The sequence below is a fragment of the Lepus europaeus genome, chromosome 16 (assembly GCF_033115175.1).
Source record: "Lepus europaeus isolate LE1 chromosome 16, mLepTim1.pri, whole genome shotgun sequence".
Taxonomy (NCBI): Eukaryota; Metazoa; Chordata; class Mammalia; order Lagomorpha; family Leporidae; genus Lepus; species Lepus europaeus.
The window spans coordinates 59,200,903-59,225,960 of NC_084842.1; the positions used below are offsets into that span (position 1 = coordinate 59,200,903).

Here is a 25,058-nt window from a genome sequence, read left to right on the forward strand (position 1 = left end):
TGTTACACAAGATCTACCCTCTTAAAACTCTACATTATTACCTACAGGCACACGGTCATAGAGCAGAACTCTTGTACTTATTTTGTGTAACTATATCCAGTCAATAGCTTCTTCCCATTTCCCTTCCCCCAATGCACACCACCACCAGTGTACTCTTTCTCAGTTTGACTACTTTACGTAGCTCTGGTAAGGGGAACCATGTGGTGTTTGTCCTTCTGCAACTGGCTTATTCCACTCAGCATAACGTCCTCCAGGTTCAACTATGTTGTCATAATTGCTAAATAATATTCTTGGGTGTGTGTGCACATCTGACATTCTCTTTATTCACTCAACTGCTAATGGGCACTTGGGTTGCTGGCTATTATGAATAATACTGCAACACACAGGGGAGTGCAGACATCTCTCTCAGATCCTGATTTCAAGTCTTTTGCATATATACCAAGAACTGGACTTACTACATCATATGGAGCTCTATTTTGAATTTTTCGAGAAATTTTCATACTGTTTTCTACACTGACAGGCCGATTTACGTTCCCATCACCAGTGCTCAAGTTCTCCGATTCTTCCACGTTGTCCATGTATTGATTTGCTGATTGCCATCCTGACAGGTGTGAGGTGATATGTGACTGTGGCTGCCATCTGTACTTCCCTGATGATTCGTGAGGCCGAGCACCTTTTCGCACACCCACACACCCAAGCTCTGTTGTAGGTCTTCCTCGTATCCATGTTGAGCTATAGGTATTTCTTATGTATTTTGGATGATGATCTTTTACCAGATACAGACTTGCAACTATTTCCTCCCATTCGGTAACTGCTTTTTTAACCTGTCGATTGTTGACTTTTCCACTTGGGATAGTTTGCTCTTCCTCACAACATGGTGGCTTTGAGTTTCTATATTTTCACACAGTGATTCAGACTCCAGTGTTATTGTTCCAAAGAGTAAGGTGGAGATTGCTTTATGCTTTCTGGCTTGGTTATGGAGATTGCTTATAAGAAAGTCACAAACCCTCTGAGACTCCAGGGGAAAGGAATTAGACTCTACCTATTTGTAGAGGAGCGGCAAGGTTTAGGGCAATGTGTGTAACGGATGGCACAGGGCCCTCCCCCAAATCCAGGTTGAAATCCTAGCCCCAATACTTCAGTGTGACAGTGTTTGGAAACACGGTCATTGTAGATGTAACTAGTTAAGGTGAGTCCTAACCCAGTGTCACTGCTGACCTTATAAAAAGAGGAAGCATGGATGTCAAGATTCACCCATACAGGAAACACCACGCGAATGAAGGCAGAGAACAGGGTGAAGCTTCTACAAGCCAAGGAAGGTCAAAGATCGCAGCAAACCGCCAGAAGCTGGGAGAGAGGCCTGGAGCCGTCTTCCTCAGAGCCCTCAGAAGGAGCCCTCCCTGCCCACTGCTTGATCTCACACATCCAGCCTCTAGGACTGTGAGACAAACGGCTGTTCTTTGTGCCACTCAGTTAATGGGACTTGATTATAGCAGCCCTAGAAAGCTAGGACAAAGTGGGATGGGAAATCTTTGCAACCATTCTGGAAAATGCAGTCTGCTTCACAAATCATCAGGGAAATGTTTATATTTTCTTGATCCCCTTTTCTTTCAACCCTACCACCACCTGGTTTACATAAACTTTCTGTCATCTCTCGAGTAATTATTTTTAGTGCAGCTAACTTGTTTCTACTTTCTTGCCAAGGGAAGGGGGAGATACAGTTTTGAATTGCGTGTATTTTCCACTTTTGTCTTACTATTTCACAAACAAAATTTTCTTAATCTCTCTCTAGATTCTATCATGACAGGATCAATGGAGAGGGGAGAAAATGATTTTCATTCACCTTGTCAACATTTTAACTTCACTGTGGCTCCTCTGGTCGCCCACTTGGAGGAAAACAACACTACCTGTAATCTGAAAATGCACACTAGAAAATCAACGGTCACGGAGGAAGATCGGGCCAGGGAAAATTCTATAAATCAAACCTGCAGAATTATGGAATCTCTGAACAACTGTACACACATTTCTTTGTACCTAGAAATGGACCTAAAAAGTAAGTTTTTAAGGAAATTAGAGGGAAAAGGACAAATCAGATATCGATATACAAAATTAAGTAAGGACTATCACTGGTTTACATAAACTTACTATAATCTCTCGAGTAGTTATTTTTAGTGCAGCTAACTTGTTTCTGCTTTCTTGATGATTAGCCTCCTAGTCACTTATTCTGGATGACCACAAATAATCCTTTCTACCAAACAATGTGTCTCCAGTTTACCCATAACATCTCTTGGAGAACATCTTACAAAACAGTCATTGAATGAGTGCTTGCTGTATGCCAGGTAGTGCTCTAGGCATTGGGAAAAAAGAGTCAGATGACCATAAAGACAGCGTGGAAGGGGAAGACACCACATGTAAACAAGCAAGTACCTTCCATGCCACAGGTGCAGAGGGAGAGTCATTTGCTGTGCCTTCAGATATCCCAGGTACACGGAAGCCTTCATGATGGCTTTAGAGTGCTTTCCTAAAGATATAATTATTTTATAGCTAATTCTTTTTGAAGTGTTATGTTTACTTTAAAGCAAACACAAATATATGATGTATACACTTTTAGGGCTAAATTCCTCCCATGAGTTTGCTAAGGACCCTCTGGGCTCTGTGATTTGGGGGTTTCTCAAGGCAGGTGTGTGTGTGGGGGGGTATGGAAGAGGATCTGAAGAGCAGGATCAGTTCTACCCCATCCAGGAGGGAGGCTGGAAGGTGGTTTCTGGAAGGGCTGCCTCGAGCAGGTGACTAGAGTGAAATCTGAAAGAGAAGAGGTTTAGATTCTAGCTATGAAACATTTCTCTTTGTTTCGATGTACATTTGCGTGTCTGTTCAATTGATTTTTATCTTTTTCTCAAGTACAAAGTAAAAATAAGCACTTTCATAATTATGATTTTAAGAGAATTTATTTTTGTGTGAATGGAAAGCATCCATAAACTCTAGATTCAAAGTGAAGTGAAAGTGAGCAGCATTTTAGGGAGTCTATAATCAGAAAGATAACAGTGATACACAAGTGTGTGCTCTTGTATTCTGGAACAAGGCACCTCTGTTTTTGCATGTGTAGAGAGTTAAGGGTTTATTCAAGTTTTGCTCTTGTGCAAAGGCTACTTTGATCCCTTCCTTAGACATCCTCTCCATCCACATTTGGTTCAATCTGATAAATTTCCTCTGAAACAATCATTTAAACAGTTCCCTTGGATTTTATTCAGATTTCTGTCTTCTGTAGCCATTTTGCGAGGAGCAAGAGATCAGGGAGCCACAGGCATTGTGGATGTTGGGAGAAGAGCAGAATTCTGCTAAGTTCATGCTGGGCTTTGGGGCGTGCACTGGCAGGGCTGGGCTCGGGCAAGCATCTTCTTCTATTGCAACGTAAACTTGGAGAATGCATGGTTCTTTGTTCGTGGTTTGATCACTGGGCCCACCTTGGCTCTTGCTGACACTGCAAATCTCTGTCATTTCACTGCCTTTTGTTTCGCTGAGAAATCCAAGGTTGGCCACTGGATAGCATGGGATGAGATTGAGCAGGCTAAGTGGTGCCATCCCTGTCAATCTCTGCCTGGTCTCCAGCAAGCCTCTGGTCCAAGTCGGTGTTGAATGCCTTCACACCACACATCTGGGGTCCTGTGAAAGGAATGCCCAGAGCGCAAACCCCACAGAGGTAGTCATCCAAGGGTAGAAACAAGTTATAGTCATATCTTCTGCTGAGTTGAGTAAGCACTAGATATGTTTTGTATGCAAGGGTGGCTTAGGAACTCATGCAGTTGTGTCTTGAACTTGATGAAGTCACGCTTGTTGAGGTCATGCATTCCTGGCTCTGCTGGCCAGCAAGTCTGCATGAGGCCAAGGGAGACCATGCTCAGCTATGGCTGCAGGCTGCCTTTCCCCCCATGCTGCCTCACTGTCATCTGAAAGGATAAGTGGACACTCAAATCCTTGTCACATTCAGGCCAGGGCAACTGTATGCTTCATTAATTCACATGCTTCAATTGGTCGTTGGCATGCAAGCCACTGAGAGTCTGATGAGTCACCAGCCCTGGCCATTTGCGTTCCTCAGTCTATCATTGTCTATGCCTGCCTTTCCCTCTCTTCCCCATTCTCCTTGTACTCACTGCCTCTTTGTTGATTTGAAAATGTATTTTTGGGCTGCTTGACCAATGGCCAAAATTGTTAACTACAAATGGCTCCAATTCTGGAACACTTGTTGTTGTGGTCTTAACCTCAACGTAGTAATGATGCTGAAATATTATCAGTATACCCTGTAAGAGAACTTAATCTCAGAAGTTTGGAACTAATTGGATCTCTGGAAGTCACTTTGTCATGTTTCTTCATTTTGTTCCTTTTTTTTAATACATCAAGAAAGAATTCAGGAGAATTAGTGACCCTATAACAGGACTATATATTCAGCTTTTCAGGTAAGAGTAGAATATATGGAACTCAACTATACCACATATTTCCCTTTATCTCTTTCATCATTTTATAGTGTCCTTTTTTCCTTACAGATCTCATCTGTTCCATGAAGATCACTTGGTATGCTTTAGTTCTATTAGTTTTTGTAGTTTTGATCATCCTTATTATACACAAAATACGTGAAGGCCACAGAGTTCAGAAGTGGCAGAGTAAGTATTGAAAGTGAAGTCAGTTTCTTGGATAATCCATTTAGTGTCAAGGAACTCTTACGTATGGAGTTAATTTCTTTTTTAGTTCTATTTACCATCATTATGCACCTGCTGTGTCTAAGAGGCAATTCTAGGTAACCTGAGCCATTACTGCATAAGTCAGACACAATACCAGCATTTCTCCTACTTGGACAAGTGAACAGGAAGGAGTCTGTGGGCTAGAGATTGAATAGGTACTTGGTGAAAGGGAAGGCAGAGAGAGGTAGAAGAGCAGGAGTTGGTGACAGAGAATTTTGGACTTGGAGTCCTTGAGCAGAGTGGCTGCAGGTGATGAGTGTGAGCTGAGTCAGTCCTTAATAATTGTGGAGGTATCAGTAGATTTTGGATTGGGGCTGTGTTAAATGTGTAGTTGGAAGTTAGGACAGTGGGGGCTTGTTAATAATATTTAGCAACTAGTAAGACAAGGAACCCACCTGTCAGGATGGAGTAAAAACTATTGTTATAGTGCTAGTGCTGTGTACCCATGCATATGCTGTCTTTATTGGCATGCACTCATGCATACACTGACCCTATGGGTGTGCACCTGTGCATATACGGGCTGGATAGCAGGCCTGATGGGCAGTTTGTCATGCAAATATTTGGCCCCTTAGAGATGGTATAAAATGCGTCTATGAGAATAATATAAAGTACGTCTATGAGGATAGACTTTAAAGACAGTTGGACTCTTGTTTGAGTCTCAGCACTATCACTTACTATGTGACTGAGCAACTATTTACTACATCTGAGCCCACTTTTGCTTCTCTATAAAGCAAGGATAACACCACCACCACCACCGCACAGAGTTGAGGGAAGGATTGAATCACAAAGATTATTTAAGAAGCTTAACGCAGTACCTGGTACATAGTTAGTTCTCAGTAAGGGCTCGCAGTATCGTGGTGGTTGTATTAGATCCTAAAGCTCTTACGTTCTTTACCAGGAAAGGATGCATCAGTCACGTTAGCAGGTAGAACCATGGTTGTCTCTCCTTCTGAGTAAAGGTGCCAGTAATTCTTTGGACCGAGTATTTGTGGCAGATATTTCTAAGAGCTGTTCCAAATCAAGACATTAATGCAGTGCTTAACAACATCAACAGTATTGTATATTTGTAGAAAAACCATTTTCATTAGATTCTCAGTGTGTACAAGAAGGGTTTATGCCACTATTTTCATTTTAGAGATGAAAAAAAAATGAAAACAAAAATCCAAGACTCAGGTTAAGGGGTGTTTTCCAAAGCTGTATAGCTAGTAAGATATCAGAACCAAGACTTGGAATTTAATTTAAAAATTATTTTAAATAAATGCTATTTTCAAATAGTACATAATTTTGAGTTCTCTCATCCATTTCCGCATATGACCATGTATTTGGAAAGACAGAGGGATGCAAGATAGGAAGTGTCTAGAACAAGACCAGTAGTGAGGAGTCCCATTATATTCTTATGAGCATCTACATAAATGGCAGATTTAGTGGCTTTTAAAGCTTTGCCTTGCAAATCTAAGCATATAAAGTCATGAGAAATATCACATCACTACAGACAATAAATATTAAGTATTAAATACACAATAAATATTCTGCACGTTATTTCCATGTATGTAATAGCACACATAAGAGCTGGTGCAATATTAGAGAAGGCATAATGGCACTTTTGGCATCAGAGAAGCCATTGGTTCGAGAAAGAATCTGGATTTGTAATGGAAAACAACTTCCTAAAGAGAGGCTCTCAGAGTCCTGGTGGCCCATTCTCTTTGGTCATCCTTTGAATCAACATGGGGACTATATGTTAAGAATGTGCTTATTTACTGCTAAATATTTAATTTCTTTTCTTGGACTAGGTCTGAAGTACAAACCTACAACTGGTCTCTTACGGGAAAGAGATTCTGAGAAACTGAGAGCATTGAACGTGCGGGTTATTTCAGGTGAGTTCTGTGCCATGCACACAGAGCCTGGCTCAGGGAACTCCGAAGCTGCACCATCTCACCATGGAGTAAATGCAGGATCCGAGATCCGAGCTCACTTAAATTAGCCTTGTCTCTGGAATAAAGGAGCTACAGGCAAATGAACTCCTGCTTAATCTGTCTTATTATCAGGGGACAGTTATGATCAAAACTACCTCTTTAAATAATGGAAAGTTTGCTTAATTGGCAAGAAGAAATTCATGTGAGTAGGCAGAGGAGAGAAAGCAATGAGGAAGAAGCCTCGGATTTATTTTTAAATGAGACAAGATACCATTATTCCTCAGAACTGCAAGGCGTAATTGCAGAGTGGGCAGGGCTCTTTCCCTGGCGCTTTTGCTACGTGGAGGGTGTCACCATGCACAGAGGACTTCTAATAGCCCCAATTAAAAAGCCCCCTGTCCGCTCTTGGAAGCGGACCTGCAATAGGGGGATCCTAATTAGAGCAGCTCGCAGGCTGTGGTCCCATCTCCTCCTAATGGTGGAGCCTCCTTTTGCATTCAAGCTGTCAAGTCACATTACAAAGAAGGGAAGACAGGGGCAATGTGACAGGGACAAAGCCCTCATCTTCAAAGAGAAAGACTGTCCTTGACTCGTGGAAAGTCGGAGTCAGGAGCAAAGTTACTGAAGTTCTGTGTCTGCAGCCAGGTGCCTTCGTACTTGGTGAGAGTTAGAAATGGAAGCTGCAACTCTCGCATGTAAACAATTTGCCAAAACAAAAGGAAACCACACAGGCCCCCAGTCCCCTGCTGCAGCTGCAGGTGCAGCCATAGCCACAGCCACATGGAGCTTAGCCCAGTCTGTCCTGGAGACCATGTGCCTGAGGTTCTTGTGAACTACTTACATTAGCAGCTACTCAGATCCCTAGCTTGGGGAAGAATTAGGTTGGCTCGCCTAAAGAACTTACATATTTTCAAAAACTTAGGCTTTCTACTTGGCATTGGCATGGAATGACTAATTAGGCCAGGACTAATTCTGAGTATTGGCTAAAGGATCATTTGATGGTAGTTACACATGGGGTGAGCTGGTGGAAATGTGCAGTCAGTGAAAATTTTGCTTGATAATAAAAGCCATAAAGTTATTTTAAGTGGAAAAATGGACTTTTAGTAGCAGAAAATCGTGTTTTCCTTTTCTTCCCCCTCACCTGTGTGCCTAGGCCAGGATTGTTTTAACCGAGGTCTGCTGGGTTTTTTGTTACTTTAGGACTCTTGATCATTTGCTTTCAAGTCATAATTCTGAGTATCACAGGCTTGTCTGAGAAAAAGTTAATGGTTCCCCTGTCAACCATATAATTGGGGGAAATCACAAATTTTAAGTGCTAGCTAACTGCGAGACTAACCTCACCCAGGAAAACCTGTCTCAGCCATCTTTCTCTTTAACAGCACTCACTAAAAATCCTCTGGCTTTATTACCAGGTATATAATATTAATGTGCCGTGTAGGCCAATGGGTGATGGCCTTTAAAAAAAAAAAATCCAGAATTCTTCAGAGGCTTAAGCAGATTCTTCCTTCCTTATATTCCTTTAACCTTAATGCAATTCTTTCTTCACTCTACGTTGCTCTTTCTGAGAGAGAAATGGAAAGGCAAGAACGTCTCCCCTGAGTGCCATTTGTAACGCCTCTCTTTGTACTGACGGATTATAGGCAGCCGGGGAGAACGTAAGCAGAAATGTGCCACTGTGGTTCCCTGGAAATGCAGGAACACGCGTCCCACACGTTGTAGTTCCCAGAAGCAGTGAGGCTGTGTCGCACTCAGTGCTCAGCTTGTCGTTGAGGCTGCCTGTACATTCCTGAATCTCCCTCAGTTGTTCATGTATGACAAAGTAAGTATTGTCATGCACATATACACAGCGCAATAGCTAGGCCGCTGCCCTCCCTAAGAAGTGTATTCATCCTGCGAGAGAGAAGTAAGGAGGGATTACCAGGATGCCGGCAGTGCGCAGTGCCCGGCACGTGCCAGGAGCGTGGTGAACCCTGAGATAAGTCTCACCCCTGCAGAAAGGGTTGGCACAGAGCATCAGATCCCAGTGCTTTCTACGCCTCTGCTGTTTTCCTCTTTGCTTTGAGAGACACGCTGGCTTGGGTTACCTAGCTTGGCAGTAACTAGTTTACATCTTATTCAACTATCAACTTCACATAGGGGATGACTCTGTCTTGTTCATCTTTGGATCTCTGTTCCCAACATGTCATCTGGCCTGTGGTTCCATGCGCAATCAGAGGTGATTAAACCTCACTTACCCTAAGGGGGAAAAGTATAGAGTGAAAAAAGCAGAGGAATAAGCAGTAAATCTTTGGAGTTGGGAAAGGGAAAAACAAAGTAAAGGAGACAAAGAATAATTGGAATATGATTCTACTTCATTGAAGAACAGAGGGCACACCTCATAGAACTGCTAAGGCTAGCAAAGAGAAAGGAAAACCACTGGCCATTTAGAGGAAGGGATTTTGAGAACCACGCGAAAGCAACCTTTCAACATATCCCTAGAAACAACGTGCAATGGGGTGACCACTGGAGAAGTCGCAGGAGGAGTGCACTAGCATCTGAAATCGAAACCAACTTGGCTGACCACAGAAAGGAAATTTCTTGTGCAATCAGTAGGCAGCCCACAGAAGTAACAGGCACATTAGGGAATCTGGACAGGGGACAAGAAACAAGAGTTGAGAGGGATCTGGAAGGCAAAAGAGCAGGCCAAGAGGCACCATGGGAACAGTCTGGTAAGAGTGCCCCCTGCTAGTGTCGCTCCTCTCTCTCAACTACAGGGCTACCTTTGGGCCCCTGGCGCCAACAGTCTTGCATCTCTCTGCAAGACTGAGAATCCCAGGGAAGAGGTATCTAAGGGAGTGTGTGTAAGTCACAGACTGGTACACCAGGTACCAGGAAGCAGGGAGAGGAAATAGCTATTCCTCTGACTCTGCATACTTGAGATGGCCCCAGAGATGTCACGTGCTAGATACTGCCAGTGAATAAATGTGTATAAACAAGGTTTGCAGGGCGAAAGCTTCCACTCATTCCTGATGCAGGGGTCAGTGAAGGGGTCATTTTGTGTCCCCTCTCTATGTCCATCAAAAATGTTAAAACCTCTAAAACCTTGCAATTCTTCACCTTTACCTATGTACCAAAAATGTATTAAACGCTGGCCATGGGCCTCCCATTATACTAAGCCGTGGCGATTCAGGGACACCCTACCCCCCTACGTACGCATGGGCAGTCCCTGCCTTCATGGTGCTCCCGACATCATTAAGGGGATTCTAATCGTGGTTGCCTCAGGACCAAGCAAACTAGTGTCTCCATAGGCACCTTCTGTATGCACTGTTCTTTCACACGTCATTTCATTCCATTTCATAAGAACTTCGCGAAGGGACAGAGTTTAAGTAACAGGTTCACAGCTCCCTCTTAGTAGAGTCAAACTTACTTCTGTCTCATGATGCACTTTGTAGCACACCGCTAACTGGCAACAGCGAGCCAGGGATCTGCCGGCTCAAATCACCAATCAAGTCTTCTTGCTCTTTTACACTGAACCCTAGAAACTGAGATGAAACATTTCCCCTAGATAAGATTGTAGCCACTTGTGTGTGACAACACGGCTCAGTGGCAAAGAAACATTTCAACCTATGCTGAAATGCTCGCAGTTAATGTAGGCGGGTTCTGAGGGAACATAATGCAAAGAGTGGAATTTTATTGTGCAGGAGAACCAGTAAATGTCAAACCTAAGTGGATGACTCAGTCATTTCTATTACCCCCCAAATAAAACTAATGGCAATGTAAAATTATAATGTGAAACGTGTTTGTCACCAGTGTAATAAAGTCAGAGTAGGTTTCAAGTTCCTGCAGAAGCGAAGATACATTACTGGTGCCAGATGTTCTGCAACCAAGCAAGATAACATGAAAATTTAATTTTTACTTGCTTAACTGTAATATTTATGGTTCTTAAAATACAGATCTGGGTTCATAAAACAGGGAAGGTTACAGCCATCTGCTTGGTTACAGAACAGATCAAAATGCAGAGGGTGACTCTCTGCAGGAAAATATGCCTAAGTATGACGAATCCACAGGCGGGATAGGATGATGTGTTCTGCTTATCCACTGAGCACCTTTATGTGACAGCCAGGTACACCAGGCCCGGAAGAATTAAGGCTGCAACACAAGCACATGGACATCTCCATCCCTTCCCAGCTGGTCCCTGCCTGAGCTGTCCTGCTTCCCTGCCACTCCCTCCCCTCAACCTGACTTGGTCCAGACGGCTACAACCCTTCCTTTCTGCTCTTGGCTTAATTAACGCTTCCTAAGGCCCACATCCACTCCTCTTGTTCCACACCCTTTAACAACCACAAATCACCCTTCGCAGCAATGATCACTGTTGCTATTTTACATCATTTTGTATTATGATTTGATTGATGTCTCTCCCACCAGCCAGTAAGCTCCTGGAGGACATCATCCCAGATCACAGCGCAGTGCACCCACCAGGGTACCTCAAAACATTCATGGAAAAACAGAATTAAACTGTATTTTTTTTTCACAATTCACATTTTCCACGAATCATTTGAAGGCCCCTCATATGCATAATTTCAAAATATTTTGCACCGAAATAAACTAATTGTTTAATTCCATTTTCCATGAACATTTGAAGTACCTGCCCTCACACACGGCATCTGATAAGGTACTCAAAAAGCGTTTGTCAGAGAAATAGAACTCTACCACCTGTCAAAATAATGACTGCTCGTGGTGTTTTGCAAAGACTTCAAACACTTCCCCACCCTCCTAAATTCTAGCTTTGGATTAATGCCTGTGCACAACAATGAAAGCACAACGCTACACACGATGCCATCAGGCTCATTTCTTGGGGTATAAAGGGTATACTGTGGTGTAACTGTCAGGAGCTCAGGGCTCGCAGTGTTGGTCAGTTCCTCAAGGCCTTTTTTTTTTCTCCTTAGTTGTTAACGTTAGATAATTTTATAGTCATTTGTTTCCTCTCCTCATTTGATTTTCACGTGGACCACATTTGGAGCCCATGCGTAGTCTGAGGACCTCTGTGGATACTAACAGATGGAGCTGTGAACATACCAGGGAGCTGGCACCTTGAATAATAGAGATCTATTTTAAGCATGGGTTCTGTGAGCCCTAAAAGGCTACCAGCTCTCTTGAGCAGGCACCAAAGTGCCAAGGTTTTGCTGTGCTGCACAAGATCAGAAGATCTTGGAGTTCTCACGCGGCCGTGAGAAGAGGTAGCCAAGGCTGAAAGGTGTGTCTGAAGCCAGATCAGAGGGAAGCGACTAAGAATCAGCAGAGCAGCTGAGAATTTCCGCAGCTGTCTTGGCTACATCATCTGTGCAGATAAATCTGAGTTCCCCCGGGTTTGGAGACGCTCTTGTGAGGAAACTGAACATTCTGTGGGCTATGGGTTAGAGATGTATTACCACCGTCTGCATGAGGATCCAGGATGGCCGAGTCGCCCAGAACTCAAAGGAGAGGAAGGAATGGTGGTGGTGGTGGTGGTGGTGGCACGGCAATCCCCACAGCCTTGCCCTGATCAGCACCTAGATGAGCCCTACTAAGCTCTCCGCAGACCACCCCCACCCCCCGGGAAGGCTGAAAAAGACACTTAAAAATACTGCGCTTGCACTTGGTGGTGCTTTCTATTTGCTCAACAGACGTCAAGCCCAGCGTCAGCGCCTCATTTTAGCCTTACCTTTCCTTCCTCCTTGAGCCTGAAGCCAGACACGCCAGCTGAGCCAGAGCCAGAGACGGGACCGCAGCAGTGCAGGCACCGGCACCCCACTGTGGAATCTTTAAAGGGAACACGTGGGTGAGGCCAGGGGCCAATCAGGGTTGCCTGCCGGGGCACACAGGTGCCTCACATCTGTGAATTTACCTGGCCCGGTGCCTGCCTACGGGCCAGTGAGCTCGGCCTCCCGGAATGGCGGCACACCAGGAAGAATCCATTGTCTGATCCAACTCACATCAGGTCGATAAAACCTGAAGGGCAATCAATGCCTTAGCTTACAAAGAGAGAATTGAGAGCAACACAGACCAAAACACTTCTTTCATAACATAAACCATTTGTTTATTATTGATATAATCAAAGCAAAACCCTCTGAAAGCAATTAGCCTTTCCGTGCAAGTATAATCACGACGTTACTTGTGGAGTCCCAGTTGGTTCGTTCTCTGCATTTGAGATTCTGCTGTTCACACACAACACACACCATGTACCGCAAGGTCTTTGTTACACCAGAGGAAAGACAGTGAACTTCGAGGTCACAAAGCTTGGTCTGATCCCTTACCCTCTCTTACCTCTTCCATTCTTGGGCAACACATTTCTGACAGCAAACACGTGTGCTGTTTCCTTAAAACCATGTGGGAAATTAAATCAGAACCCATGTTTTGTTTGGTCTTAAAATGTACTCCTTCACCAGAGAGCTTGAGACTCTGTTCCTCACTTTAAGGGTAGCCTGATTGGCTCATTCAACACAATACGTTCAACATTCATCAGGCTTTTGGCATGGGAATAATTTACCTTTTTGTAAACTTTATTTATTTGAAAGTCAGAGTTATAGAGAGAAAGAGGGGGAGAGGGAGAGAGAGAGAGAAAGAGATCTTCCATCTGCTGGTTCACTCCCCAAATAGCTGCAACAGCCAGGACTGAAGCCAGGAATCAGGAGTTTCTTCCAGGTCTCCCACATGCATGCTGGTGAGATGGCACTTGGGCCATCTTCGCCGTTTTGCCCAGGCCGTTAGCAGGGAGCTGGATTGGAAGTGGAGCAGCCAGAACGTGAGCTGGCGCCCATATGGGATACTGGCATAGCAGGCTGCGGCTTCACCTGCTATGCCACAATGCCGGCTCATTGTGTTTGATGATTGTGTGTTTGTGCTCTAGGAGTTGATTTTGTAGATAATTCTGAGAGGGCAGTCTCATATTCCTTACCTCCAACAAAACTGGGTAACTCTGCTGTTGGAGAAGTGGAAGGTCCAGGGGGGTATTTATTATATGATGGCCTAACACTGTTGCTGCTTGTTTTAATCTGAGCTGCTTTTGGCTTTCCAACTGAATAACCAAGTACAATAGAGCTGAACAAGTAGTTTCCGAAAGAAGAATATAAACAATTGATGGAGCAAATTCCCTTAGCAGCTGAGAGAGGCTAGCGAGGGTGAGGGAGGTTCAGATGAGCCCTCATCGTAGAGGGCGTGCCTTGTCTCTGACAGGAGAATCATCTAGAACAAAGAGAAGCAAACACCTTGCAGGTTTCTGTGACTCGGTGGGAATAAAACATTACTTTAGAAAAGTGGATTGAGGTTCGATACCAGATGTCACAGATATAAAGCCCCTTTGAAAAGCTGTGGCATTCTTGAAAAAAAAAAAAAATGAAAAAGAGGAAACACCAGAGGCAACCTGGATGTTGTGGACAGCGTGAGGGGGACTTTGAGAACACAAGGCATGGAGTTTTATTTTTAATCAAAGTTTCTACTGCTGAAAATCCATTTTGTTCACTAGAATCAGTCAGGTCAAAAAATCCACAGTGAGGTTCTTTTAAATTTTTTAGGCTCTTCTGAGAGCCCTGAAAAAAAGTCAAAGAGATGTTTGGTTCAGAGATTTGACAAATTCATGAGAAGACTTCTGTGATGGTTTCAAATATTTCTGACTGCTTCTGTTGCCTTCACTGGTGTTGCTGAATTAATAGTATTTGAAAGACACTCTATTTCCCAGTGTAGAACTAGAAAAAAATCCCACTTGTTTTAGCTATTCTGAAGAAGATATTAAAATGACATATATGCTACCTTTTTGGCTTTTTATTAATATTTTAGAAGTTTTGCTATTAGCATATAAGTTACATGACTTTGGGTAGTAGGAGAAACCACAGATAATGTGCCACTGGAGAGTTGCCTTAGCCCAGCCATCATTTTGACAGGTAATAGCTTTCCACAGTAAATGATGGTTGTAGCATGCTATAAAACATCCTCCAGCCGAATGAATCAGCAAATGATGAGCAATTTGACTTTTCGACCAAAGGAACTGTTCAATGTCTTTGATAATTATTTAATCTCGTGAACAGACTCTTGATATTTTAACATTTAAAAGAATGGTCTTCAAGTCTCAAATTCTGGAGGTTATAAGCAACTTCATCAAGGATTGTCTGAGCAATTATTCATGTGGCAAGTCCATTCTGAAGCGCTAATGTGTGGCAGAATCAACCTAGAGCACTAGGCTTAAAACAAAAATACTGTTTTAAAAAGATTTATTTATGGGAAAGGCAGAGTGAGAGAGGGAGAGGAAGAGACAAATTCTTCCATCCACTGGTTCACTCCCCGAATGGCTGCAACAGCTAGGGCTGGGCCAAGCTGAAGCCAGGAGCCTGGAATTCCACCTGGGTCTCCCATGCTAGGGGCCCTAGCATGTGGGCCATCACCAACTTGCCTTGCCAGGGTGCACATTAGCAGAGCATTGGATTGATAGGGAGGTAGCTGGGACTCGAACCGATATGGGATGTGGGCATCTCAAGTGGTGACTCAACCACTGTGCCAAACGCCTGCTCCACTCCACCCCAGTCTCTTTTAAGGGCTCTTATCGCATCAAGTGAGGCCTACCCAAGACTGTCCTTTTTCATTAGCTCACACTCGACTGATGTGGCAGTGTTAGTGACCCCTGTAAAATCCCTTCACCTTTGCCTTAACGTGTAACTGAATCTCTAGAGTGGGAACCCATCCTATTCCCAGCCCTGGCCCTACTCAAGGGGGATGGGGTCCTACAGAGTGAACACACCAGATTCCCCAGGAATCTTGGGGACTGTATTAGAATTCTGCCTACCACCACCATCCTTTGGGAAGCACACATTTTAAATTTCTAATGAAAAGAAAAGTTTATGGGGGCTGGCATTGTAGTGTTAGCAGGTAAAGCTGACATCAGCAGTGCCAGCATCCCATATGGGCACCAGTTTGAATCCTGGCTGCTCCACTTCTGATTCGGCTCCCTGCTAATGTGCCTGGGAAAGCAGTGGGAGGTGGTCTAAGTGCTTGGGCCTCTGCATTCACGTGAGAGACCCGAAAGAAGCTCCTGGCTCCTGGTTTATGTCTGGCCCAGCTCCTGCCATTGCAGCCATTTGGGGAGTGAACCAGCAGATGGAAAATCTCTCTCTCTTTCTCTCTCTGTCTCTCTCTAACTCTACCATTCAAATCAATCAATCAATCTTTAAAAAGAAAAATAAAAGCTTCTGAAAGAAATGTTTGCAGTATTTCTATTCATACAACCCATACCAGTGTTGAATCATCTCGGTGGGCAAGAAGCATCATATTATTTATTTATTTATTTGACAGGTAGAGTTACAGACGGTGAGAGAGAGAGACAGAGAGAAAGGTCTTCCTTCCTTTGGTTCACTCCCCAAATGGCCACTACGGCTGGTGCTGCACCGATCCAAAGCCAGGAGCCAGGGGCTTCTTCCCAGTCTCCCATGCGGGTGCAGGGGCCCAAGCACTTGGAACATCCTCCACTGCCCTCCCAGGCCACAGCAGAGAGCTGGACTGGAAGAGAAGCAACTGAGACTAGAACCTGGCGCCCATATGGGATGCCGGCGCCGCAGGCGGAGGATTAACCAAGTGAGCCACGGCGCCAGCCCCGTGAAGCATCATATTCTTTAAATGCACTCACCTCCTTCCTATTGATTTGTCTTAACAATAACTCCCTTCCTACCTTCTTTCTCTGGCAATTGTCTGTTGCCTCATTTCTGCTCATGTTCAGGACTTTGCATCAAAACCAGAGATGTCTGTGAAATGGAACCCACTTATATTGTGTTGAACTCAAGTATAAAAAGCAGAAAAGCAAGAGCTAGGTCTCAGGGGAATGAAAGAGATGCCACAATGTCAGACGTGAGGCGTCATCTCCTACCTTGAAGTCTGCTGACGATATTAGAAATTTATAAAGTCCCATAGTCAAAGAGAAGGAAGACACACTAGGATCCATCTAACTTTTAGCTTTGCTTCTTGGTAAAATTGCCCCTGAAGTTGAAGGCCTCATTAATATTTCCTTTAGGGACATAATTCAACTTGAAGTAACACCTTGACAGTAGGGACTCCATTTTGGAGAACCTGAGACTCCATTCTGGGAAGGTGCCCCCTCCCACCCTGAGACTCTGGTCTGAAACTATGATCTAAAACAGTTGAACAATAGCAGTCCACTACGTCACACTTGGCAGAGCATAGAAACCCCCTAGCATGATCGCTCAAGCTTGGAAGTGGATAGGCTGCACCTGGGTTAATGATTAAAATGTGATTTGTCTATGTCCTACATATGATTAAAACCAATACCTGGATTAATGTCAAGATCATAATTAAAATTGTTAAGATTGTAACTGGTATTGTCAAGATTATAATTGATACTAATTTCACATAGATTTTAGGTCAACTTGACCCCGGTAACCATGTGTTCCCCCTGATCCTAGCAACCATGTAATCCCCTCCCGATTTTGTGGTTTTTGCCTTTATAAACCCTGTTTCTTTGGGCTTCAGGGTCGAGAGTTCTTTAGGGCATGAGCCCACTCTCCACCACCGGCAATAAAGGACCATCAAATTTTATCAATGTGTGGTGCTCCTTTGTTTACACTCGCTCAGGTACAACAAACTCAAGGTGATGGAATGAAATGTTTGCATTTAGTTTCCAAGCTAAAATTCATTCCTTGCTACCTGACATGGTGCTTTAAAGTTTTTCCTATGGTCACTCCTATTCTGATGCCCAAGAAATGGGGTGAGAAGTGGAGGGAAAGAATGAAAGGAAAGGGGTCAGCATTGTGGTACAGAGGGTTAAAGCTGCTGCCAGTGAGGCAGGCATCCCACATGGGTGCCGGTTTGAGTCCCGGCTCTTCCACTTCCAATCCAGCTCCCTGGAAATGTGCCTGGGAAAACAGCAGAAGATGGCCCAAGTGCTTGGGCCCCTGGAAGACCTGAATGAAGCTCCTGGCTCCTGGCTTCAGCCTGGCCCAGCCCTGGCCATTGTGACCATTTGGGGAGTGAACCAGTGGATGGAAGATCTCTCTATCTCTCCCTCCCTCTGCCTGTAACTCTGCCTTTCACAAAAATAAAATAAATATTTTTTTAAAAAAAAAGAGCTGAAAGGAATGGGTTAAACTTTTCAGACTTGTAGGCAGGAAATTTAATGAGTGGTAGAAGTTGTCCAAGGACATATAGGTATGTCAGGCAGGGTTCTCATACTATATTTAGTGCCTTGGACTATATTGTGTGTGTGCTTGCATTGCAGTTGACTAAATGTAGACTAAAACAGCTCTGCTTCTTAAACAGAGTCCACACAGAGGCTGCCCTTAACTCAGGTCAAGGAAGAGCTTCCCCCAATACCAGAGCTGCAAGTTACTTCTGCAGTGAATCCAGGAGACCTGCACTGGACCTGGTGAGTGGAGATACCACTTTATTGCCTATTTGACTTCACTTGTTGTAAATGTGTACAGATTCAAGAAGGTATGGTTTACACCAAACTGTGTTTCTTTTTATTATTGTTTTATTTGACAGATTGAGAGATAGGGAGGGACAGACAGACAGCAACAGAGACCTCCCATCTACTGGTTCACTCCCTGGGAGTCGGGAGCTGGGAACTCTATCCAGGTCTCCCATGTAGGTGGCAGGAACCCAATTACTTGAGCCATAACCACTGCCTCCCAGGTTCTATATAGATGGGAAGCTAGAGCTGGGAGTCAAACCCAAGGGCTCCCAGGCATCTTAATCACTGGGCTGAACATCTGCTCTAACTACATTTCTTTCTGGGTATGGGAGGTGGAGGGTGTTGATGTATGAACTAGATGACGTGAACTAAAGTCATTACTATCTCCAAGATCTAGGAAGGATCAGTAAATGAACCCTTCATTTGTTGAACTACTTGAGATGTCAGTTCACCCCCTTGGTACTCTTCTTCCTGGGATGGAGCCATCATTCAGTCAGAGCGAGACAAAAGGGAGAATGAGATCTATAAACAGAACTGAGTCCCCCCCAGATTACTGAAATCAACTTCCCTAAATTTAACATATGATAATCTAGGTTAATGCACATTATTTCCATGTATTTGAATGTAAAACACGGCAGAAATGTCTTTAAAATGGTTTTCATTCATCCAACAAATATTTATTAATTAGCTATTGTGTTAAAGGCACTTAGCACAGCCATTGCACAGGGTAAAAAGGGAAAAGGAGGGAGATGAGCATTTAGTAGTGCCCTGGTGTGCTTGGTGGGCACTGGCTATAGTGTTTATCCTTCATAATATTTAAGTGGTTATAAGTCAAGGTTCCAGCAGGAAATCAATGTTTTACTCAGACTGAATAATTAAACTGTTTAAAAAATTATTTTCATTTTATTTGAAAGGCAGAGAAACAGAGGGAGAGAGATCTTCCATCTGCTTGCTCACTCCCTAAATGCGCCCAAACAGTTTCGGCTGGGCCCAGGAAAACCCAGGAACCCAGACCTCAATCTGTGTCTCCCTCTGGACGGCAGGGATCCAAGCCATCAGCCACTGCCTCTAAGGGTGTGCATTAGCAGGAGTGTGGATCAGAAGTGGAGTGGTTGGGACTCAACCCAGGCACTCTGATACGGGATGCGGGTGTCCCAAGCATCAACTTACCAGCTGCTCCAAACACCCACCCCTCAAACTGAATAATTTGAGAAGCATTTAAGAAAGGCTCTATTAAGCCAGGATGTGGGACCAAAAGGGAGAGTGCAGGACCCCGGAAGTAGAAACACCAAGGCACTGTGGCTGTCCTGAAGATCAGGGAAGCAGAGAGACAGACAGAGGCAGGCACACCCCCACCACACACACACACACACACACACAGGATGCTGGCTGGGGAGGGCTGTCTGGAGGCGCTGTGACCTTTGGTCAAAGGTACTACAACCTGTGGGTGCCCTGAAAAGGGAGACGGCTGCTCTCTCTCTCTCTCTCTCTGTTGAGTTAGGGCTCCCTCAGTGGCTAAAGCCAACCAGAGCCAGAGGCACTGGAGCCCAAGGAGGCAACTCCTGGAGCTTGGCAACCAGACCCAAGCAGGGCAGAACCAGTGCAGCGTGGAGGGCTCCATAGGCCAAACCGAAACTCAGCAGCAAGGATGCTTTTGTGTGCATGGTGAAAGGGAGGCAGGGCTTACTGCTGGCGTCCTGGGGCAATCAGAGTCTGCCGTTGGCTCAGAAAGTCCCAGGTCAAATATAATACAGTCACATGACTGTGTCCAGGAAATATTACTGGATGTCGTGTCTGATAACTTTTGGGCTGCACAGTTCGACACATGAAGAGCTCCCCCTTGGGCACTCATCAGATGCTTCCTGGGCACCTGTTGTGTGCCTGGAGCTCTTCTACTCACTGGCAAAAATAACAACATATTAGGGGCTAGCACTGTGGCATAGCGGGTTAAAGTCGCAGCCTGAGGTGCCCGCATCTATATGGGAGCCCATTTGAGTCCCAGCTACTCCACTTCTGAGTAATATGCCTGGGAAAGCAGTAGAAGATGGCCCACATCCTCGGAATTCTGCACCCATGTGGGAGACCCAGAAGAAGCTCCTGGCTCCTGGCTTCAGCGGCCCAGCTCAGGCCATTGTGGTCATTTGGGGAGTGAACTAGAAGATGGAAGATCTCTCTCTCTCTCTCTCTCTGCTTCTCCCTCTCTATGTAACTCTGACTTTCAAATAAATAAAAAATCTTTAAAAAGAAACAAACAAAAAGGCACTCAATAGAGGAATCAGAGCAGAAAAACCCCCACTCTGGTAAAGAGGGTCAAAGAAGATAAAGATATTCCTGGGCGACGAGAAGGGCATTCAGAGGGTACGAGGCTTTGCACTTAACACATGCTTGATCAGCATCTGTTGAGTGAACAAGTACAGCCCAACTTCCACGTCTCTCTACTAGAATCCTGGAATGTCACAGCCGAAAGAAACGTGCATCAACACTTAAGCCATCATTGAACAGGTGTCAAAACTGAGCCAGGCATTCTGTGGGTTCCTAGCTTACAAGATGAGGAGTTTATCTCTGATCAGCTGTCTTCTGAGGGCTCTGGAGGGCCTCCCTGCTTCGCACAGGACTGCCAAGTGCCCTTCAGCAGTGCCTTGAGGGAGTTTCTCAGGGTTCCCACACAACACAATGTTAATACCTGGTTTTAAAATTGTTTTCTACCAATTCTCATTCAGGTAATACATCATAAAATTTTGTCTGTAATTTTTTTTAATCTTCAGAATCTTCATGGACGATTTGGACTGAACCCTTTTGGAGAATATAGTTTTAGTTTGGGATAAGTAGACAGGGGCCCGGCTGAGGATGCACAAGGCAGGCAGTAGGAATGCTGACTGGTGGATGACGAAGAGTTCAAGAGCATTGATTTGACCCGAGAGATTCAGGAGGAGAGTTTTTTTGTTTTTGTTTTTGTTTTTTCCTCCAAGAAGCCATTATGAGTCATGGAAAACAAGCTGACGAAACACATGGAAACAGCAAGAGGTGCGTCCTGGCTCTCTTTATCCATCAGATACAGCTTCTGAAGAGACCCACGGTTTTAATTTCAGGTTTCCAAAAACCGAGCCCAGGATGAATAGCCTTTCTCTTGTTGGACCACACGCTGATTTGCTGCCTTTTCCCCTGTACAGATGGATTGTTTCTATTTTTGTAAATTACTAGAGGGCCTGCAGTTGTGTGTGGATTCATTTGTTTGCTTTTATAAGTCTTGCCTTCTTTTGACACCAGGATGTTTTGAAAAATTCAAAGATACCAAAATAAAGTGAATTTAAATGAAATACTTGTGTAATTAAATCTAATAGCAAAACGTTTCCTCAAATTCTTTGGGCTTTCATATTTGTTATCACCATCACTGATGTCAAGAATAATTATAGTAATTAATTATTACAAGCACATGTAACTAACAGGGCAGATATTAATGTTGAAAAATATAAAAATATCTTCCCAAAGTTAAGGTGGAACCGAATCTTCTAGCATCATGAAAGCATCACTTACTATTAAGTGATGGGGTTCAGGACATGGTACCTCAAAATACAACACTTTGAATATATCTTTATATATTTTATTTACTTATTTAAATTTTTATTTACTTACTCGAGAGAGAGGCATCTTCCTTCTACTGGTTCTTTCTCTGAATGCCTGCAATAACTAGGGCTGAGCTAGGCCAAAACCAGGAGGCAGGAACTCAATCCAGATCTGCTACCAGGGTGGCAAGGACCCAACTTCTTGGTCCATGGCGGTTGCCTACTGGGGTGTGCATTAGCAGGAAGCTGGCGTCAGGAACCAGAGCAGCAAACCCAGACACTGAGATATGGGAAGTGAGCATCTTAACTGCTGGACCGAGTGCCTGCCCCATATTGGATGTTAGGAGCCAAAGCAATGCGAGGAAATGGCAGGAACGGAAGGATTCCTCTGCCTGTCCCCTGCTACATTTCTCCCGACAGCTCAGGGGCCCTGTGTGAGAGGTGCCCTCCCTGAGCCTGGAGGAAAGGCGCATCCTTGTCTCCATCCTTATCTCCAAAGACCTGGGGACACTGAGAAGAACCTGAGCAAGCAGGACACGCTTGGTCTCTCCAGAGTGTTGCCGTGAAAACATACCCTTGGTGCCCTATCACATTCTTCCGCTCTCTCTCAAGCCTGCTCTCAGAAACACTCAGGTTTCCTTGTTTCTTCAGGCCTCCACTTCCTTACAAACGCCCTCGTGTCATGCAAGACTTCTTTAAGTTAGGATGCTATGCTCTTGTTCATCTTTCACTATAGGGGCTTCAGCCATGAACTCAGAAGAGTTAGTGTTCCAGGTAAGACACTGCTTGGGGCACTCACATCCCGTGATGGAGTACCTGGCTTTGAGTCCTGGCTTTGCTCCCGACTTCAGCCTCCTGCTAATGCAGACTCTGGGAGGCAGCAGGTGACGGTTCAGGTACTGGGGTCCCTGCTATCCTTGTGGGAGACCCAGATTGAGTTCTGGACTCCTGGATTTGAGGCATGAACCCACAGATGGATGATCTCTTTCAAGTAAAATGAAAATTAGTAAAAGCTATAAAAAAAGAAAAGTATTTTTCCTTCCTTACAGAACAAACCTGATGGGAACAAATGCTCCAGCACACAGGATTTTGTTTCTCCATTTTTTTCTTTCAAATCATAAACTGAGATTCTAATTGCAAAATCTAGGGATTGGCGATTTGGCAAATGGAATTCTACAGTGTCACTATTTCTTGTCTGTGTATTTCTAACTAATAGGTGAGTCAGGCTCAGGTCTTGGGTTTCTCAGTGTGGGGGTGTTACACTCTGTGGGGTGTGGATATCATACAATCTCTGGGCAGCCAAATCATTGTTTTCCTGGACGTCACCTATTACGTTCTGACCAAGGCCTTGGAGACCAGTGGGAACTTGGCTTACAAAGGGCATAAATTAAGCCTCGAGTTCTGGTAAGCTGTGACAGCTTTCAGGAAGTTTATTCATTAAGACAGACTTGAGGGGCTGGTGCTGCAGTGCAATGGGTTAAAGCCCTGGCCTGAAGCACCGGCATCCCACATGGGCGCCGGTTCGAGTCCCAGCCGCTCCTCTTCCGATCCAGCTCTCTGCTATGGCCTGGGATAGCAGAAGATGGTCCAAGTTCTTGGGCCCCTGCACCCATGTGGGAGACCCAGAGGAAGCTCCTGGCTCCTGGCTTTGGATCGGCGCAGCCAATTGGGGAATGAACCAGTGGATGGAAGACCTCTCTCTGTGTCTCTACCTCTCTCTTTCAAATAAATAAAATAAATCTTTAAAAAAAAAAAAAAAGACAGACTTGAACTGACACTGGGAAACACATGAAGAGGTAGATGATACACTCTGCTCACAAGACAGGATCTATGCACCATTAGCAAAAATACTAGACACCATAGGCCAAGATAAGTCATTCATAGGATGCACACTTCTGCTGAGAATTTTTAAAATAATGGAGTCATCTCTGCTTGGGGGGCATCAGGGAAGGTTCTGGAGAAGGCAGATTTGAGCAGGGCCCTGATCTCTGAGAATCATCACACCTCCCACACATAAGCTTTCTCCACCCTGCAGCCTTATCCCACCTATTATCTGTAATTATTTCTTGATTGTTAATTAATTCCCGGCTCCGGCTCTGGCTCCAGATTGGAGGCTACAGGAGGGCAGGGAACCTGCCTGGCTCTGCTCCCCACAGTGACGTGGTGTTTGGCTCGCAGTAGGTTCTTCATGAATGTTGGCCGCGTGAAGAACTGTTTATCCAGTCTGCACTACACGCAGGGCATGTGTCCCGTGTGCCCTCATGTCTTCCTCACAACTCTGAGACAGGTGTCACTCTCCCCTAGGAAGCAGAGGCTAAGAAAACTCACCGGTTTGCCCAAGGTCTCAGGGCTAACATAGGAAACTACAAAAGGTTCATGGGAACAGTAAATCAAAATACAAGTTTATTTTGGTGCAAAGAATTACTATTTATTTATTTATTTGAAAGGCAGATATACAGAGAGAGAAGGAGAGAGAGATCTTCCATCTGCTGGTTCACTCCCCAAATGGCCACAATGGCCAGGGCTGGGCCAGGCCAAAGTCAGGACCTTAATCCAGGTATCCTACATGGGTGGCAGGGTTCCAAGCACTTAGGCCATATTCTGAGCAGTGGGACTCGAACTTGGCCCCCCATAAGGATGCCAGCACTGCAGGTTGGCCCCGTTATATGCCTTTTCTGGGAACTTTTTGAAGATCCCAGTATGTGGGTCACAACGTGAGGGTGGTCAGGCTGCCAAGGCCATGCTGCTCCTACTGCACACCACAGAGTGGGGTCCACAGGGGGTGTGGGAGAGAAGGGCTGCAGCCCAGGGCATCTGCCAGGCTCTCTTCTGGGGCCAGGACTTGCTGTGTGGCCACAGGTGCCACATCACGCCAGTAACCAGGCAGTACTGCCCGTCTTTGTTGTGAAGAGCTGTGTGGTGCTCCACTCCCATGTCCTTTTAGGGAATGGCCCATCACCCTTGAACAACGTCGCAGGGGACTGTAAACCAAGGTTTCCTGCCCACCAGACAAGGTGCAGTGTGTGAGAGGGGCTACGCCGAGTCTGCCCCCCGTCTCTGGTGCAGTAAACGATGGAGAAAAGCACAAGGAGACTTTTTTCATTCGAGGAGCAGAGTGGATCTGGTTCTGCTGCTAGACCCCCAGGATGTCCCCTACCCCACCACGAGCCCTGGGGCCTGAGCCCCACTTCTCCAGCCTCTCCTTTGATTCTCTGAGCTCCCTGCGGGATCTCAGGATCTCTCTGCAGAAAGATCCTGCCTAAGATCCCAGGGGCTCCTGTGGTCAGCTGGATACAGCGTGTCTCTTTTATTTTATGAGGTCATGCATAGTCTGAGCTGGAAGAAATTGCACAGCCCATCCAGTTCAACCCAGTGGTCAAGGGCACCCAAGGTCACTTCACAGAGCTCAGCAGCCACAGAA

General features: G+C 45.0%; 1 protein-coding gene across 1 annotated transcript in view; it reads left to right on the forward strand.

Annotated features, from left to right (window-relative positions):
- TMEM156 (transmembrane protein 156) overlaps positions 1-20,866 on the forward strand; it is a 36,492-nt gene extending 15,626 nt beyond the window's left edge. The window contains exons 3-7 of the mRNA XM_062213721.1: positions 1,793-2,053; positions 4,542-4,658; positions 6,527-6,610; positions 17,921-18,026; positions 20,840-20,866. Coding sequence (XP_062069705.1) covers positions 1,793-2,053; positions 4,542-4,658; positions 6,527-6,610; positions 17,921-18,026; position 20,840 — 569 coding nt within the window. The 3' untranslated portion in view covers positions 20,841-20,866. The remainder of the gene's footprint in view (positions 1-1,792; positions 2,054-4,541; positions 4,659-6,526; positions 6,611-17,920; positions 18,027-20,839) is intronic.
- The last annotated feature ends 4,192 nt before the right edge of the window (positions 20,867-25,058 follow it).